The 17,883-nt window shown below is 50.3% G+C and overlaps 7 protein-coding genes across 7 annotated transcripts; 4 read left to right on the forward strand and 3 right to left on the reverse strand.

The window, feature by feature from the left end:
• Nucleotides 1-151: 151 nt before the first annotated feature.
• Z518_05806 (uncharacterized protein) lies at nucleotides 152-1,357 on the forward strand (the record flags this gene model as incomplete). The annotated part of the gene is made up of 1 exon (XM_013416617.1): nucleotides 152-1,357. One exon carries the CDS (start codon nucleotides 152-154, stop codon nucleotides 1,355-1,357), a length of 1,206 nt encoding a protein of 401 aa, XP_013272071.1.
• Nucleotides 1,358-2,969: 1,612 nt separating this feature from the next.
• Nucleotides 2,970-4,725, reverse strand: Z518_05807 (uncharacterized protein; the record flags this gene model as incomplete). Its single annotated transcript, XM_013416618.1, has 3 exons — nucleotides 2,970-4,314; nucleotides 4,365-4,464; nucleotides 4,533-4,725. 3 exons carry the CDS (start codon nucleotides 4,723-4,725, stop codon nucleotides 2,970-2,972), a joined length of 1,638 nt encoding a protein of 545 aa, XP_013272072.1.
• An 830-nt stretch (nucleotides 4,726-5,555) lies between these two features.
• On the forward strand, nucleotides 5,556-7,513 carry Z518_05808 (uncharacterized protein; the record flags this gene model as incomplete). The annotated part of the gene is made up of 5 exons (XM_013416619.1): nucleotides 5,556-5,700; nucleotides 5,752-5,893; nucleotides 5,939-5,973; nucleotides 6,031-6,190; nucleotides 6,241-7,513. The coding sequence occupies 5 exons, from the start codon at nucleotides 5,556-5,558 to the stop codon at nucleotides 7,511-7,513; spliced, it is 1,755 nt and encodes a 584-aa protein (XP_013272073.1).
• Nucleotides 7,514-8,115: 602 nt separating this feature from the next.
• Nucleotides 8,116-10,581, forward strand: Z518_05809 (uncharacterized protein; the record flags this gene model as incomplete). The annotated part of the gene is made up of 4 exons (XM_013416620.1): nucleotides 8,116-8,253; nucleotides 8,302-8,421; nucleotides 8,471-9,463; nucleotides 9,574-10,581. 4 exons carry the CDS (start codon nucleotides 8,116-8,118, stop codon nucleotides 10,579-10,581), a joined length of 2,259 nt encoding a protein of 752 aa, XP_013272074.1.
• A 732-nt stretch (nucleotides 10,582-11,313) lies between these two features.
• Z518_05810 (uncharacterized protein) lies at nucleotides 11,314-11,653 on the reverse strand (the record flags this gene model as incomplete). The annotated part of the gene is made up of 2 exons (XM_013416621.1): nucleotides 11,314-11,465; nucleotides 11,566-11,653. The coding sequence occupies 2 exons, from the start codon at nucleotides 11,651-11,653 to the stop codon at nucleotides 11,314-11,316; spliced, it is 240 nt and encodes a 79-aa protein (XP_013272075.1).
• A 566-nt stretch (nucleotides 11,654-12,219) lies between these two features.
• Z518_05811 (uncharacterized protein) lies at nucleotides 12,220-14,569 on the forward strand (the record flags this gene model as incomplete). Its single annotated transcript, XM_013416622.1, has 3 exons — nucleotides 12,220-12,483; nucleotides 12,678-13,107; nucleotides 13,167-14,569. The coding sequence occupies 3 exons, from the start codon at nucleotides 12,220-12,222 to the stop codon at nucleotides 14,567-14,569; spliced, it is 2,097 nt and encodes a 698-aa protein (XP_013272076.1).
• A 233-nt stretch (nucleotides 14,570-14,802) lies between these two features.
• On the reverse strand, nucleotides 14,803-16,503 carry Z518_05812 (uncharacterized protein; the record flags this gene model as incomplete). Its single annotated transcript, XM_013416623.1, has 1 exon — nucleotides 14,803-16,503. The coding sequence occupies one exon, from the start codon at nucleotides 16,501-16,503 to the stop codon at nucleotides 14,803-14,805; it is 1,701 nt and encodes a 566-aa protein (XP_013272077.1).
• Between the last annotated feature and the right edge of the window lie 1,380 nt (nucleotides 16,504-17,883).

The following is a 17,883-nucleotide window of genomic DNA, read 5'->3' on the forward strand; positions in this document are numbered from 1 at the left end:
CACTACCTACCTGGGCATCATCGTTGCCCTCACGTTCCTGTCGTCCTCTCTCTGTCATTCAGGCCTCTATCATTAGCGCTAAGGTATTGAAACGTTCCCTCCGTCAACGCAACGAACCTTTCCCTTCTCCAGAGTCTAGGCGCCACACAAGATGGGGGGCGATCTCAATCTCAAAAAATCATGGCACCCAGTGCTCATGAGCAATCAAAAGAAAGTATGGGAGGAAGAAAGAAAAGCGCTAGAAGAACGCAAGAAAATCGACCAGATCATGAAGGAACGTGCGGAGGAGCGACAAATACAAGAACTTGAAGAGCTACAAGAAGCGGCCGGCGGGAAGAAGAGACAAGCTCGTGTCGACTGGATGTACTCTGGACCATCTAGCGGGCAGGCGGGTACTACAGAGGAGATGGAGGGATATTTGCTAGGAAAGAGACGCATTGACGGGCTCCTCAAAGGTAATGAGAATCAGAAATTGGAGAAATCTTCGAAGGAGGAATCATTCATGGCCGTGCAGAATGCGAACACGGCCAGGGACACGGCCGCTAAGATCCGGGAGGATCCCATGTTAGCCATCAAGAAACAGGAGCAGGCCGCATATGAGGCAATGATGAACGATCCTGTCAAACGAAGGCTCCTATTGAAAGCAGCAGGGAAGGAAGATCATGACACTGAGAGGGAACGCAAGCGGAGGAAACATCATCATCATCACCACCACCACCACCACCACCACCATCACCGACACCGTGACGACCGCGACAGGCGTGAAAGTTCTCGTTCCCATCGAGACCAAGATGACGATAGGAATGGTCGAAGTAGACATTCGCGAAGGAGGTCATACTCGCCATCAGAGTCCCGCTCCCGGTCCCCGTCACCTCCTCGAAGATCCGCGAGATCACGCTCTCCATATCGAAGAAGATGCTCAAACACACCCGAAGAGAGACGGAAACCGCGTTCACGATCAAGATCATACTCACCCCCTCAACCGAACGGACAAAGCAATGGAATTCGAAAAATGCCAAGTTGGCATTCCCCGAGGCCAGAAAGACCACGTTCTCGAAGTCCCCCTTGGGATTCAAAGTCTGCAAATGCAAAAAATGCAAATGCAGATGACAGGGCGGCAAGACTGGCGGCCATGCAACAGGATGCGTCAGATTTGGACCAACAACGGGAACGGAGGCTGGCCAATATTGCGGAGCGAGAGAGGACTGAACGGGAGCGAGATGAAGCCTCTCGATCGCGGAATGCCAAATATGGTGGGCGCGCAGACTTCATTGACCGCTTCCACAAGAAGGCTGGCGATATGAGCTTGGGGCAACGATTGGGACGGAATGGTGTACCGCAGAGGGATGATGACTAACGATAAACTCGGTGCTCGACGCCGCACAGGAATACCGGCAGCCATGTCATGAATGGATTTCACGCCCAGCCTTTGCCATGCATTGGATTTATTCGGAAATAGGACAAGTCGACGCTTCAACAACCTTTTCTAGATGTGCAGCACACAGATCCTTTCCCCTTGTTGAGAGAAATATCCCGCCTTCAATGAGCCACTCTTCATATTCTCCTGTCCTTGTTTGAGCAAAGAAGCTCTGTACTCTTCATCGTATTCTTTACCGTATTCCCTCGCGCCATCTAAGCTGTAGCATGCTGAAATGCCCGTCCTGGACAGTCCCTTGAGCGATTGATTGATGCATCTTAGCCTGATATTGACATATACTGCTGTCTGTTGCCCGAAGCGGGCTCGGAGTTACATCTCAAGCTTGAATTTGGGCTTTCGAGAGCAAATTTCGATCAGTCTTTGCAAAAAGAGACTCAATTGTCACCGTCTTCCCCGATGTTCAGAGCTGTCGGTAAATTGTGATATTCAATCCGAGTCTCGATTTCAAGTCTTTGGAGCCAGTCAGACAAAGCTGTCATCCCGCATTGGATCTGATATTTTATCTCAGCCCGACAATGGGAGCGAAAGCTGCCTCTTGATAGTAGTTGAAACCCATTCTTTTACTCATAGCACTGGGGCAGCCACAGAAATTATGCTGCCGTCTCTTGTCCAGTTGTTGTCACATTTTGTTCCTTGCCCCGCTTATATATGAAGACAAATATCCAGACTTTCATTCAACATCGTCAGCGTCGCGCGGTATTGGCCCCAAATATTCTTCCTCGTCTCAGCAGCATAGTCGTCATTCGAATTTCTCAACCTAAGATATCCCCCTTTGAATTAGCACTCTATCTTATAACACACATAACTGATTTTCTCGCGTTGGCGCTCTCGATTTAGGGTGATTGGTACATACATAGGCTTCGTCACCCCTCTTCTTCGCCAATACTGGAGATGCAGCAAGTTTTTCAAAATCTTGTGCTCGAAACCTCTATATGCACCAGCACATTCGAGGAATTTCAACGTGTTTTGGATGCGGCGCGCATTGAAGGCAGAGGGGGAATGTGTGCGGAAGGCTTCGCGGAGGATATCGCGGATCTCCCAGCGGGCAGGGCGTGAGTAGCAGACAGCTCTTAGGGCGGTGCGGTAGAGAGAACGATATGCGTGGAGGATGACGGTGGCTGGTACGCTGCTCATCTGGGAAATGTTATTGCGTTAGGGAAACAAGTTGACATTGACTGGCTCCCAACGAAGGAAGCAAAGGTCGCAGCGAATGGGAAATTCTACTCTTGATCCCCGATTTGCCCCCACCCCGGTGCAAGGCTGAACTCCAGAGTTCAGCGAACTGGCTTTAGAATATAATAAAGTTTCATAAGCGTAGACTGGAGTATTGTTCGCCGATCAAACATAGCTGAGATTACAATTCCAAGCGAGTTCATGAAGCCGTTTTAAAAAGCTAGTATTCGTGGGCTAGCATTCGTGGAAGACGTATCAATTGTGGGGGAGAGGTGGTGAAATGTACGCCATCTCTTCCAGGAGATCAGATGAGGCTCTCAAAGCCATTTGAAGGACTCTGTCCAAGTCCGCTGCATGGCTATTCCTCCAAGTAAATCATAACTGCTTCGCTCGCCGCCACTGGAACACGAATCGTTCTATTGGTAGCCAGGACGCTCCGCACACTCTCATGGTCGCTCATGACCTGTTTCCCGACCCCGTCATTTTCATCAGTGTTCCAACTCATGCCTCCCCAGGTGATACCTTCATTTGCATATGCATCTGCGCCGCATGGACTCGTGAGGGTTTTGAATTGCGCCGATTTCACGTTCGCTGGCACAGAAATCACGACATTCTGTACAGGCCGCGAGGACGATGATTGCGACGATGAACAATCAGATTTTCCACTCCAGAACTGCATATTCACAACGGCAACTTTGGCCAGCTTGCCACTTTCGTACGAGCCATACGCGGAGAGGACATCGGATTCGACACCCTTAAGTTCCAGCTCCTTCACCTGAACGGATCCACGCGAGCCAATGAATTCAGCGGCAAAGATCTGTCCGTAGAATGGCGCGAGGACTGAATCATTTCTAGGTTGCGATGGCGTTGAGAAATTAACACTCCACAACGAAAAGTCAAATACCACACCAGACTGGGAATTGATTTTGTTGACGCCAATGGACATTTGCTGCAGCATGAAATCGGCCTGCCACAGTGCCGAGCCCAATACCGCCTGGAGGTTTGCATTGCTGGAACCATTGCCGAGAGAGCTTCCAACCTCGGCGAGGGCGAGAGGAATACGGTCGTTGAGATTATTCAGGTAGCTTGCAGCCTCGCTGATTTTCTTCGAGCCTACCGTTATGGCGGTGTGGTTCATAATGTCCGATTGCAAGGTGGTATTTTCGTCAACTTTAGTTTGATAGTAATGGATAGAAGCTGACTTGATACGGGGAGCTTCCTTGACGAGTCCGGCTTGGTCGAAGATACTCGGAATCTCCCATGGGTTGTTTGGCTTGAAGTTTGGAAGAAGCGAGTTCGTAGTCATTGCAGAAATGGCGGCTGCTTGCCAGATTTTAGTCTTGTCGGTCATATTGAGGCTCTTGTCGATATCACTCGTCCACTTTGTCCACTGTGAGACATAGTCTGAAATGTTCCAGTCTCCTGGTCTGTTGCCCCCCGGGTACAGGTTGACTTCATTGCCCAGTTCAATTGCGAAGATCTTTTCTGACCCAATGATGCGAGAGGCCTCTTCGATAAAGAGTAACGAATTGCTATGATTCTCTTTGGCGAAAGGGACGTCAAGGATATATCTTGCTTCTGGGAAATTGGCGAAAGCACTCAAGTAAGATGGTCCGAAGGTCAGGTCCCTCGGAATTCCCGAAGTAGAATTGGGTGGGATGATTGGCTCCTCTTGATTTGGATCGTACCCGAATGAGTTATCTCTACAGCATTTGTTAGCAACTTTGCCCGAGCCCCTGAGAAGATCACTGACAATGAAGTTCCGCCAACCCGAATGATAGGAGTGGTCTTTGTCTTGTTCGTGATCGCCTGTACTAGGTTCTGAGAGAATTTGTTAGGTTTGCCATCCGGTCCTGTCTGCAGGTTAGTCTGCAGGTTGCTTCATGCTTTTTATTGTTGTTTTGGCCGTTGGAAGTCATACCGGCATAGTACCAGAACGATCTGGCCTCGAAAGCAAACCCTGCAAAAGCAGGATCAACAGTAGGGACAGTTCCAGTCGGTAAAGAGGGCGTCGGGGAAACAGTTATCGCACCGATGCTTGTAGTCACGGCACCTTGTTCTGCAGCCGCATATAGCGCACAGCTCAATATGACTACAGCAGCAGTTATGTACATGGCGAAGCCTTCAGGTCATAACTTGTAAAAATATGAATATCTCCATCATCATTCATCTTTTGCAAAAGAGCCGCACCAGTCGAAGTCATTTATTCAGATTCTCTAGTTGCATAGCCTTCTTTGATCTTCCTAATTTGCCTTGCCCGTAATCCGGATCTTGATGATTCTCCCGTTCTTGGTGGCCCTACTGAACGAGGGAATGGTTGTAGCGCAAGCCAATCATGGATATCCTGAGGAGGATTTGTCGATATTTCGAGCAATATTCAAAACAGTAGCTGAAATCTGGTGAATATTAAGGGGTAAGGCGTCCAGAGAAGGCTGTGGGTGATTGACGGAATTGCATAGCCAACATCGTGGTCCCTCCCCCAGGCTCATCTGCCGCAAAGCCGCAAAGCTGAATATTGCTAGCGAAGGTTACCCAGGGGGGCCTGACTGAGCAGTAGTAGGTCTGACGATAACAGCCTCGCTTATACTGCAGAAAACCTGACTGCTGCCTTTGCCATAAATTTCTGTCAGACCGAAAATTAACGACACAAAACTTCATGTTTGCTTCCTCACCTTTTGTCTGTTCGCTGTTTGTCATTCTACAAACTATGGACCAACCTAGTTTCCTAATTCCCCCACATAGCCTTGACGGGCGTCCATTGATGGGAGGCTGAGCTTGCCTAATGACGTTTGAATACCGCTCCCGATCACCAGATCGGTTGTCCTCATGTTTATTTGCTGCTCTTCTCAACCTAATCCCATGGCGGGTGAGCTTTGTGATATACTTCATATAGCTCCAGAGCCTTTTGCATTTAGCCGATGTTGCTGAATATACTTTTCCAATGATGGCCAGGAAACCAGAATTTTACTTCACCTCCCTCCTCTCAGCACTTGCCTGTATTGTCTTGTTGCTAAACAACGTCTTCTGCGTATTGGCAGACAATGGATCGAAGACGCCAAATGTTCTATTTATCATGTCTGATGACCAAGGTAGACACATCCTTGTCCAACAGAAACTGCCTCTCTAATCGGTGACTCAAGACTCACACATGAAGTCGATGGATTATATGCCACATGTCAAGAATCTCCTTGCAGCGAATGGAACGACTTTCCAGAAACATTATTGCACCACGGCGCTCTGCTGTCCTTCACGGATTAGCCTTTTTACCGGAAAATGTGTCCAGTGAGTGTGAAGATTTTAGGCAAGGGGACTAGCTAATACTCGAAGCAACACGAACGTTACCGACGTTCGGCTTCCATTCGGTAAGTTCAACATGTCGTGTGTATGCCCTTGGCAAAGGTCGCTCACCTCTCTCCTAGGGGCGTACCCAAAATTTGTCAGCGAAGGTCTGAATGATGACTATCTTCCATTATGGCTGCAGGACGGTGGAATCAACACCTACTATGTGGGGAAGTTTTCCAATGGCCATAGTATCCATAATTATAGGGATCCTGAAGTGAACGGTTGGACAGATAGCAAGTAAGGCATGTTCTCCATGGGGTATTTTAGATCATACTGACGCTGACTAGTTTCCTCTTGGAACCTGGGATGTATGACTACGAAAATACTACATGGGCACGAAAGGGACAACAATGGAAATCATTTCCTAACCAAAATGCCGTGACCATCACCGGGCAGTATGCTCTGGAAATGCTTAGCCAGGCAGCTAATTCTGGAAAGCCTTTCTTTCTCACGGTAGCCCCTACCGCGCCTCACGTGGGACTTAACGCGAGCGGGAAAGGATCATTCTTCCCCATTCCTCAGAAGAAGTGGGAGAATGCCTTTGGAGATGAGACCGTTCCTAGGGCTCCGAATTTCAACCCGCAGAAGCCCAGCGGCGTGTCATGGCTGCAGAACCTTCCCTATCAAAACGAGACGCTCATCGAACGGCTCGATCAGCTCTATCGTGCGCGATTGAGAGTTATCGCCGGCCTTGACGACATGGTGGCTGACCTTGTCTCGGCACTTGAGAAACATGGGATTCTGAACAACACACATATTATCTATACCACGGACAATGGTTATCATATTGGACAACATCGAATGGGCCCAGGAAAGAGAACTGGCTATGAAACCGACATCAATATTCCCATGGTCTGGAGAGGTCCTGGTGTACCAGTTAATAAAATCACAAATACCGTGTCGACTCACACAGATCTGGCACCTACCTTTCTTGACCTTTTCGGACTGCCTCGGAGGACCCAGCTGGATGGGTCTATCATGCCACTGACCGAGAGCGCGATGGATGCGAGTGTCGGGAGTCGTGTCGAGCACGTCAACGTTGAGCATTGGGGCGCTGCACACACATATGAAGTAGTAGCCCCTCACAAAAATTTCAATGTCGCTGGGGAACACAACAATACCTACAAGTCGGTACGGATCATGGGGGATGGTTACAACATCTACTATTCTGTTTGGTGTACCAACGAGCACGAGCTGTACGATATGACGACCGATGGATATCAAATGGACAACCTTCTCCCCAAAGTCAGAGACATCGCTCAGGTGCCGGATCGACAGCTACTCGGACGGCCACTTAGCAACGTTGTGGCGCGTCTGGACACTCTACTTCTGGTTCTCAAGTCCTGCCGTGGCAGCGAGTGTACTGATCCGTGGCGCCAGCTTCATCCTCAAGGAAATGTTGGCAGCCTCCGAGAGGCTCTCAACCAGCAATATGACGATTTTTATGCCTCTCAGCCAAAGGTCATGTTTTCTGCGTGTCAGGAAGGCTATTTGATCGAATTCGAAGGGCCGCAGACAGCCATGCAGTACAACGGTGGCGACTCCGGATTGACCCGCTAATGGGAAGATGGAGGTTGGTGCAACAAACGATCGGGAGTTTGGGGTTTTATCTGATTGTCGTGATTTCTTTCGTGACGTGGAAAAAAGAGTACACAATGGATACTCGTTGAAGTAAACACAGCATAGCATGTAGTTCTAATAATAGCGAATCCCCCAATAAAAGCGGCATGCCTTAAGCGCCGCCAAGCCTTTTGTTCCAGGCTGGCGACCTTGAATTCATCTTTTCCAGCGCAGGCGAACCTTTCTTTGTTTCCTTCTTTCTTCTCATCAACTCTGGACCCTTCTTCTGGCATCGCCGAGACTCACGCATTCTTCGTCTCTGGGAGCTAGAGTTCACCATCACCTGGATTCCCTTCTTTCTCAGGCAGGCTAGATCTCATCCCGAGATTTTACGTTGAAGGTCAACCACACTGGCTCTCCAGCTGCAGTTGATTTCATCCCGCAGCAATTGCTGCCACCAACGCCGGGAATACGACCTTTTCTGTTCGATTTTCTCTGTTCAACTAATATTCAGCCCCATTTAGAGTCCTTTGTTCGTTGATTTTCTCATGTTTTCGCCTTATGCCCTGGTTTTTACCATGTAGGTTGGATGCAGCCCGATCATGGCCAAAGTCAAACAGAAGGCGGCGAAGAAAGGCGCCGGAGGAGCCTTAACTCGAGGTCAGGCGGCGAAGCAAAGAAGAAAACATAAAGTGGTCTTGGAAGCGACGTCGAAAGAGAAGAACAAATTGAGGAGCGTGGTAAGGAAGAGACGCATTGCCCAAGGTGCTACTTACCTGGTTCGCCAGATCACATTCACTGCGGACCCTCCCCCGGGATACACGTTCATCCCGGCTGGTAATCCGGAACTTACGGCCGCGCTCAAGGAGTTTGCTCGCCGGGGGGACAACAAAATATTTGCCGTGACAGTAAGCCCTCACAATGATTCTCCCCCAAATGGCTACTGACAAAACCTAGACCACGCCACATGCTTCTCGCCATGAATTGTCCAGGGAAGTACATAGAATTGGATTTCATTTTCCTACCAGCGTTGTTGCCCAAGTATGTGCACACTATGGTATTCGTCTTACCAGTGGTGGGCAAGTCATCGACGAGTCAACGGACGACAAATTGTTCACGAAGGTCTATCAAAATGGCGAGCGCCCAGTCGAGGAAAAGGATCAAATCACGATCAACACCGAGGCCAAACAGACCATCAAAGATTTGTTTCCTAACATACCGGATAAGGACCTCTTTCAGATCATCAAGACAGCCTTTCAATTAGGCGACAATCGAGTGGGTACCGCCAACGAGATCCCTCTCGTTCGTAGGGCCCAGCTATCTGTTGTTGCCCACATTCGACATGTGTACACTCAATACGATCATCTTCTAAGAAAATTGGACTACAACGAGGCTCGACACATGGTGGAAAGGGACACGCTCACGAAGTTGATCGAATGGCGCGGAGACGATGACAGTGTGGATGAAACCACCCAACGTGCCGCTGACGATCTTCTCAGAGAGGTCATTGTCATCTCTGACGAGGAAGACAGCGACACAGACTCTGATGACGTTGAACAACTTGGTCAGGACCATGTCCAGGTTGAGGAGCTCCCTATCACTGCATATGGAAATGGTCCTGGCCGTCCAGCGCCTTCCATGCATGACTTCTATCGCGAAGAAGCAGCTCAGGGTTATCGCGTCCTGCCTCGCGTCGTGCGACGCTATAAGCCCACTGATGATGAGATTGCTCAGAGGGATCGCAGTAGGTACGCTGTTTGGGATCAGGCCAAACGAGATTATCGTTCTAGTGTCGCCCAAAAGCCACCTCGAGTTCTGGAACGGATATACGAACCGGAAGTTATTTCGGCATCTCGCATTCTCGTCCCTCTTGATCCGCCTGCATACCCCACCCGACAAGTCGTTCATGCTCCCGCTCCGTCATCCACAACGACAAAAATAGAATATGAGGTAAGCGCGGCTGTTCTCCGTGGCATTTGGGCCATTTTCGATGGAGAAAGGCGAATTTCCACACCAATTTTTTTTTTTTTTTTTTTTTTTCAGTCGCTGAACTTTCGCAGTCGCATCGTACCCGCCCACCGAGTCCGCGAACCTACATTAGAGATACAGATGGCACTCTGTACGAACGCATTATTGCTCGGCCGCGCGAAATCATCCCAGAATCAGCGCAACGACATTATGAACGTCCACCTCCAGCAATGTTACCTCCCGAAACACGGGTAAGAACTCGACCTCCCTCACCTCAACCCTTAACGTATCGAGAGAATCGTCACAGTGGAAATTTCGATGGAGACAGTACAGTTCTTCCATCTGTCGAAGGTCCCGATGGGGCGTATTTGTCTCCCAGATCCCATCGAAATCCTTCCGGCAGACATTCCGAACCTCGCGATATTAAACTTACTCGAGAAGAGATGGGAAGTCTGCGGGATCCCGTCTTCATTGACTCTGACAATCCTGAGCATTCCTTGAAGCGAAGACGAGTTGAAGAAGTACCACCACTGCCCGAATATCGCACTGTCAGAGAACCTCCTGTCAGGCACCGTGAGCGTTTCTTTTTGCCACACCCTCAATCAGCATCCACTCATGTTGAGACTCGCATTACTGATCATCAAGCACCACGCCAAAGTCCAAGACCGAGACCACCCGCCCCTGTCTTAGACACAAACAGATACGTTGAGCGTCAGCCCATCCGTGATACTCGTGATCTATCATACACTGATGCACCCATCCCAAAGTCCATGTCAGGGACAAATGGTTTTCGTGAGACCACGATCATGCAACCCCGCTACCCCTCCCGGGCGGGCATTGAACTTGAGACTAGCATACATAGGCAGGAGTTCGAAAACAGAGCCTCGGTTCCTGTTCGTCGTGTGTACGAACCTATTGATGAGCCTCGCGCCTACGATACTAGAACTGGGATGGCGCACAATATGGCCAGTGGTGAGCAGTTCGTGCAGTCTATTTCAAAAGAATCTCGCACACGATACACGTATCCAGCTGGAACCGTTGTTCGTGAACCCCTGGAGCCGATACCTCGTCAGCGTTTACTTGAGTATGGTTACCAATGAGAGAGGACGCCAAGTCTACCACAACATTTGAGATGAGATGGGATGAGATGATGCCATGCAGACGGTAAGAATTCAAAGCACATTTTCAAATCATAAATATGCCCCCTCCTGGTGTAGTGATGGACTGGCCATACTGACAAACGGTATAGGTGCTAGTGGGCTATAGAAAATGGCTCATGATCGCATTTAACGCCTCTCTTCATCCTCCGACGAATATCCTGTTGAATCTACTACTACCATAACCAGTCTTTTCAATATGCATTGCGGTGTGAAGGTTATTGTGCCATTTTGCATTTTTCAATTCACGCATTGTGAGGGAGTTAAACAACTATGGCACGGTCTTGATTCTCAGGCTAAGAGTGGGTCTTTGCCCAGCAGGTACGATTGATGACGGATACTCAAAAAGTATGAGTAGCTGGTGGCATAGTGCGAGTCTCATACTCGTATTTTGGAGTGATACCAATGGTCTTTGGTGTAAGGTCAATGATGGGTGGTGGTGTAAACCTTCAGCAAATCGAGAAAGGAACATTGATTTCAAGACAGAGAGAAATGTACAAAACCCTAGACAAGAAATCAATTGCTCTAATGATCAATATGCTGTTGTCTTGCCCGTCTGAGATGGGTATTGTATATAGAGCCCCAACGCCAGACTCAATCAGTGATGGTAGTAAATTCGTGGGTGGTGCGCTCCCCCGCCAGTTGTTGTCATTGTCTATGGAAGTTGTCTCTGATTTACACAGCCATAACGACACCGTCAGCCTCTCCTGAATTGACGGTCTTGCCCGTCTTCTTGATCTTTTCGAGCACTGTCTCGTACGAAACGGAGTCTTCAGTGGTGATGTCTGCGGTCTGCGTATCAAGGGAGACGGCGTATTCTTTGACTCCTGCTTGTTGTTTGCGGATTTGTCAGCTTGACTGGTTATTCCAAACAAACGATTGCGCGTGACTATATGCAATTGTAGACTGAGGAAGAGGGAAACGTACCGTCGAGTTTCTTGAGCACGCGCTCCACTGCGCCGGAGCAACCGTTGCAGGTCATGGTCACGTTGAATTTGTAATGGTGTTCGGCCATTGCGAGGATTTTGTGAGAAGGAAAGAAAAGGATTGATGTAGGTAGAGGAAGATATCTTCTTGTTCGAAGAGAGGAGAGAGGTGTCTTTGTATGGCAGTAGAGATCAATGCGCTGAGGTTCTTGTGCGTAATTCTGGCCTGGGTCTGATCTTATGTACTTTTGGGCCGAGTACGTGAAACCATTGCAAAAGGGGTGAGAGGAACCGGGCTTGACTAGTTAGATCCAGACCTAGGCCTAGGTTGCTGTGGGAAACTTGCTCACAAAAGGTAGTGCCTGGCAGTATTAGTATGGGGCCGTAGGCATGTCAATTGGTAAGTCGCACTATCCTGGTGAGAGCCTGCGGCAAGCAGTAGCAGGGCGTTTGATAATACAGACTCCAGTTTCTATGTTTGGTCTTCAGTTTCACCCAGACACTTTGTAGTGGGGATTGCGTGACGCGCCGAAAAGAAGAGGGGGAGCAGAAGACGAGGCAAACAGGGCAAACAGGGCAAACAGGGCAAAGCAAAATCGAGGCCTTTCCGCTGCCACCTCCTCCTTGCGATGTCTCCATTCGTTGAGGAAACACCATGCTATGCGACGACTGTCGAGAATTGATTCGGCAAGCTGATCGAGCTTTTACTTCTAGCGAGGACTCTTCTCATTCGGCGGTCAAGCGAGAAGTCACGACCACTGAATTCCAGACTGCTCTTCATGGTAAATGCTACCTTTGCACAAGGCTGCTGATCCAGCTGGGAGATGCCAAGTGGTGGCATATCCTGTCGGATTTGCCAGATAGAAATCTAGTTGCCTTCGACAAATCTGCGAGTTGCCATCCCCCTTCTCTGATCCTGGTAAGACTGGGATGTAAATTGACTCCCATCATTGGGCGAGATATGGGGGGGCAGCCTGTGCTGGGAAAGACTTACTCTTATGGATACTTGCAAGTGGCTGTTTTGCCTCGACTGGAGAGGTGGGCTATTATTTTCTTTTCTATTGTTCCTTCTCCTTCCTCTCATACTATGTAGTGCCAGTTGATATCTGATAGGGACCTTTATCAAGTCCAAAACCACCACCTCCAATCTTCGAAGAAGTCAAAAGTGCGACTACCACGTCGGACCCTCGAGTTCTTGATCTCATTGTCTATTGGCTTGAGAGCTGCACGTCACCGCTCGCGCATCCACTATGCAACCGGCAAATACAGCAGCCGTTGTCCTATCCTAGCCGTCTGATCGACGTGGCGCCAGAGAATACACCGGCGGGGTATTGGCGATTGGTGGAAGTGGCGATGGGACATATAACAGGTCCATACATGACTTTGAGTCATAGATGGGGCTCTGGAACCGTGAAATTGGAACACAGGACCCAAGCTGACATGCTTCGAGGCATGCCTCTGTCGGTTTTACCAGGGACGTATCAGGATGCCATTCGAGTGGCACGGCATTTGGCAGTCCGGTATCTGTGGATTGACTCTATGTGTAATCTTCTCCACGGCCGAAAAGGTTCGAGTCTGGAGGATCTAATTCTTTTTTCACAGGCATTTTCCAAGATGAGCGTCTCGATATCCAGAAAGAGGCATCTCGCATGGCAGAAGTCTTTGGGAATGCCTTGGGTAATATCTCAGCTCTGTCCGGGAAACATGACGGTCTTTTCTGCACTCGGTCCCCCGAATTGGTCAATAGTGACAGCGTTCTCTTGAACCAGGATGGCCTCCGCCTCAACCGATCCTACCTCATGAACGACCTGCAACTATGGCGGGGGGAGCTCCTTCACATGCCACTCACCACGCGCGGCTGGGTTCTGCAGGAGGAAGTCCTCGCCCCTCGTACAATCTATTTTGGCGCCCGTCAGGTTCTATGGGATTGCGCAGAGTTTCGCGCGTGCGAGACGTATCCTTTCCTGCAAAGAAAAATGCCTCTCCAACAACCGGCCCATTTCAACCAGAAGCACCAGTTTCTACACGATGAGGAGATTGCCCCCATCACGTCGGTGCTACAGGTCGCCCGAGCGTCTTTGCACGACCGTGACCATGACCATGCCTCCGAATTGTTCCTGCCTGGACAGCAGCAGATGTTGTTCGACGTGTGGACACGCTTTGTGGCGCATTATTCGCTGCGTGTCTTGACTTTCCCCGTCGATAAACTCCTCGCTATCGCAGGGGTCTCGAAGCTGTTTGGCATGGTCATGCGAGACCGGTCTGTTGCGGGTCTCTGGCGCCTGCATCTCATGGAAGGTCTCCTCTGGTACATCCGCATGAATACCAGCACCTCTCCCCCGGCCGCATATCGTGCTCCTTCGTGGTCATGGGCAGCGAGCGATGGCTACGTTATCCACGCCGAACCCTTCAACACCTCCTGGACAGTCGCGAGGGCCCTGAATATAGAATGCCAAACCGTTGGCGGAGACGAGTTTGGCATGGTTGCCTCAGCGAAACTCGAGATCCAGGCACCATGTCTGCATATGTCTGTCGACGAGCAAGGCGAATGGACCGCTTCCTACCTTAAATATAAAGTTCCCCGTCTCATTGTACGGCTTGATACGACAGAGGGTTTCAGCTCCACCGGAGAATTTCTCGGTGTCATCATCCGAACTACCGCATATAGGCTGACTGACAACCAAGCGGGCCCGGGAATGAGAATAAGGACGGCGGCGTCAACAAATAAGATCCTGCTCGCAGCGCAAGGGATAATTATTACGCCTGCAGGGCATCGCCAGCACCTTGGTATAGTAGGAGCTGAGTATAGACGGATCGGATACTTCGCGCTCGAGGACCGGAAAAGTGGCAGCCTCACGCCCAAGTGGGTGCCGGAAGACTGTAGGATCTTCCCCGAACCTCAACCCCAACCTTCTCGATCAGAAGACGGGCAAGGACAGGGGAACTTGAAGGAGTTTGAGTTTGATAAGCCATATGAGCATTTGAGGGTGTTGGAGATTATTTAACCGGAAGTCACCTTTCAAGCTACGTGGGTCAGAAAATGAGGGCATCCTTACTCCACATATATAACCTTGAGCTTGACAATTTTCTAATTCAGATATGTACTGTACTATACTCTGACTACCCCATCTTTTGTCCACTCGAGGTCACGCCCAGGAACCGACTCACGCGACCACCACGGTGTGGAAGGTATCGGTTCCGTCGCTCAGCGGTGATGTTCACATCATCTATCCACAATCTACAACCTACTCCCCAGCGAAGTATCCTTGACCACACTCCCCTTCTGCGCCTCCCACACGGCATTCCATATCTGCATGCCTCTCTCCCACAACGCGTCTTTCACATCGTCTCTCACAATGCCGTCCTGATCCAGCCAGCGCATTCGGCTCTCTTCGCTATTCGTCCATGCGGACTCACCGTGCAAATACCGTCCAAAAGGTTCAAGAAACTTCGTGGCCACCGCTTTATCGGTGTCCGTGTAGTCCATGCCCCAGCCTGTCGCCCACCAAATGGGTGTGTCGCCGCTATGACACACGCCGACTTCGGGCTTGTACCATTTATCCAAGGCCTTTGCACGCCACGAGATGCGGTAGCGATGCAGTCTGCTCGGCGGTAGCGACGTCACGCCCTTTTCGGCAGGCGGATTCAGCAGAATGTGTGCGAGTCCGCGTAACGAGGCGTGGACCTGGGCATCCGCGACGATCTGGCTGAAAACCTCGGCCCAGGCGGCGGCGTCGGTCGAGTTTGGCGCAGGGATTTTGTACAGAGGCAGGAGAGCATCGACGACGGGTTTGGGATAGTAGTTCACAAGCTGGGTAAGGAGGGCAGCGTGGTTTGAAGGCGGGTTGACGAGCTTGTACAGTTCCTTTTCGTCACTGACTTCGCCGAGGAGCACGGAGGTACCGTTTTGCGCCAGCCGCGTGGTGAAGGAGCCCGTGTGCAGGGATGAGAGAAATGTCGGGGGGATGAAGGCACTGTCTGTACTGGCGCGGAAAGTGTGCATTTTCATCTTCGATAGGGCTGAAATGAGGTCTTGGGCGGGCACGGCGCGGAGGGAGGCGAGCTTCCCCTTCGCCGTGGCGGAAGAGGGAATGTTCAGGATGGAGCAAAGTTCATTGAATTGTGAGGTCAGGACTGCCGAAGTCGTGACGTTGGGTTGGATGGCGACAGCATTGGACCAGAGATAAATTCGTCTGATGAGTCGTTTGCCAGGAGGTAAGAGGCTATCGTAGTAGAGTTGGAAGAAGGTCGAGTTTGCGCCGGCTGAGAGACCGCCGACGGTAATGTTCGATGCGTTGCCGCCAAAGAGGGAGATGTTTTTTGCCGTCCATTCGAGGGCGCAGCGCTGGTCCCAGAAACCATAGTTGGAAGGTGCTGGGTCTTCGCCGAGCGAGGCGAGGTCTTCACCTGCTAAGAACCCGAATAGATTCAGTCGATAGGTGGGGGAGACAATGATTCGCGGCGTCGTGTCGGCGAGGAGGTCGAATGGATTGTGATCGTTTTGCTGCATGGCATTCCCGATTTGAAGCCAACCTCCATGGATGTGGAATTGGACGGGCCAACCTCCTTGGGGAGCTAGGCCGGCGGGCACCCAGATATTCAAGTAGAGGCAGTCTTCGTTTTGAACGTTGTCGATGGACGGAGCGGCGTTGGGGTTCTTCACCATTGCTAGTCCATGCTCGTAGTGTGGTTGGGGACATATTGGGCCAAATTCTGTGTAGTCGCCTGGCTCACCGGTTAGAGTGTTGAAGCTGGAATCGGATGGCAGAGGCTGTGGACGACGCCATCGTCGCGACCCTACCGGAGGTAGAGCATAGGGGACTTTGGTGAAACGGTAAAGAACAAGTTTCCCAGAAGGGTCCCTCTGTTCGATGCCCCGGAGGCTGCCCCGGGAGGTGTGGAGGGTATATGGATGAGATGTCGACAATGATTGTCGCATGGTGGTGGTGTCGCAATCAATCCCTAATGTTAAAGGCCGCAGTTGACTGAGTCACCGTCTAAATAACCTGCGATATCACAGAGTAACTGGCAACAAAGATGGCGAGTTCAGCCTCTCAGCACTGCCAGATGTGCTCAATTAAAAACTCTTTTGATTCTACCGAGGAGATTGAAGCCGTTTTGTCGGCAGGAGATAACCGTCGTGGCTTGTCCATGTCACAGCAGGACGGGGGTTTATTTATCCCCGCTCGCGGGCATGTTTCCGCTGCAATTGTATATCCAATCCAGTTGCCAACCGAGGGCCTAGAGAGAAAGTTTGTTGCAATATGCGATGGCTCATGAGTCGCCGATTGTTCGTTATGTTTAACATTGTTTGGGAATTCACCGTCACATCTGGTCGTCTGAATCCTCATCGGCGACATTGATAGAGTTATTCTCCGTGGCCCTACCGTATAGCGTGTCTTCCTCTCTACCGAGAAGCGGCACAGTCTCTTTGGGATCTTCAAAATATGGCGCGTGATGCTCATGATCAGAGGTGAAAATCCATGTAGCATGATTGAACGAAGAATCACAAAACAGACCACTGGCCAGACAGTCTCCAGGGCCTCACGGTGGAATGAATTGTTTAGTTCGATCCGGAAGAGGCTCTGGGTGTTCCGTTCTCAAGAAAAGCCCTAGCCTCAATGGCAAAAAAGGGCCCCAACCCTCCATGTCTGAGGTGTCCGACAAATATGGCTTCCTGGTATTCTTGATATCCGGAATGAGCCTTTTCAGGACCATCAGCGCCGATAGTCTTCTCAACAAGAAAATGAGTGCCACATAAAGAATCATCTCTCCGGAAGCAAGCTTATCTTTGTACAGCCGTCACGGTATCATGGAACCAAAGTAGGCGAACATGGTTGAGTTGAGTAACGGATCGAGTATACTGGGCAATTCCATTCTCAACGTTCTTGACGAATACCAGCCACCCAACGGAATGTCCCCCCGCGCGGAAGCAAACGTGGAAGTCGTCTAGGCGCAGAGTACCTTCCTACACCAATGCAGAAAAGCACAAGAAGAAGGTAGAAAACAAATAATAGGGAGACACTGCCGGAGAAGCAGATCCGAGACCCATATCCCGATCCCGCTGTGCGGCGGAACCGGCCATGTGTTAGAGTGCCTCATGGTGGAATCATAATGATATGAAGGCGTGGGAGCTAGGCAATGATCTAAATGACAGTGAGGCAGTCAATACAACATCGACGAATCGCACTTTGAGGAGGCATGAAGGTAACATGCGATTCGAAGGGTGCCAGTTAGCTGGTTGGCATATTTGTCTTCATGATCGAGGGCCGCCCCATGATACTATGGCGGCACCGAAGACTGCATAGAGAAGTGGGAA

Source organism: Rhinocladiella mackenziei (assembly GCF_000835555.1).
Source record: "Rhinocladiella mackenziei CBS 650.93 unplaced genomic scaffold supercont1.4, whole genome shotgun sequence".
Lineage (NCBI taxonomy): Eukaryota > Fungi > Ascomycota > Eurotiomycetes > Chaetothyriales > Herpotrichiellaceae > Rhinocladiella > Rhinocladiella mackenziei.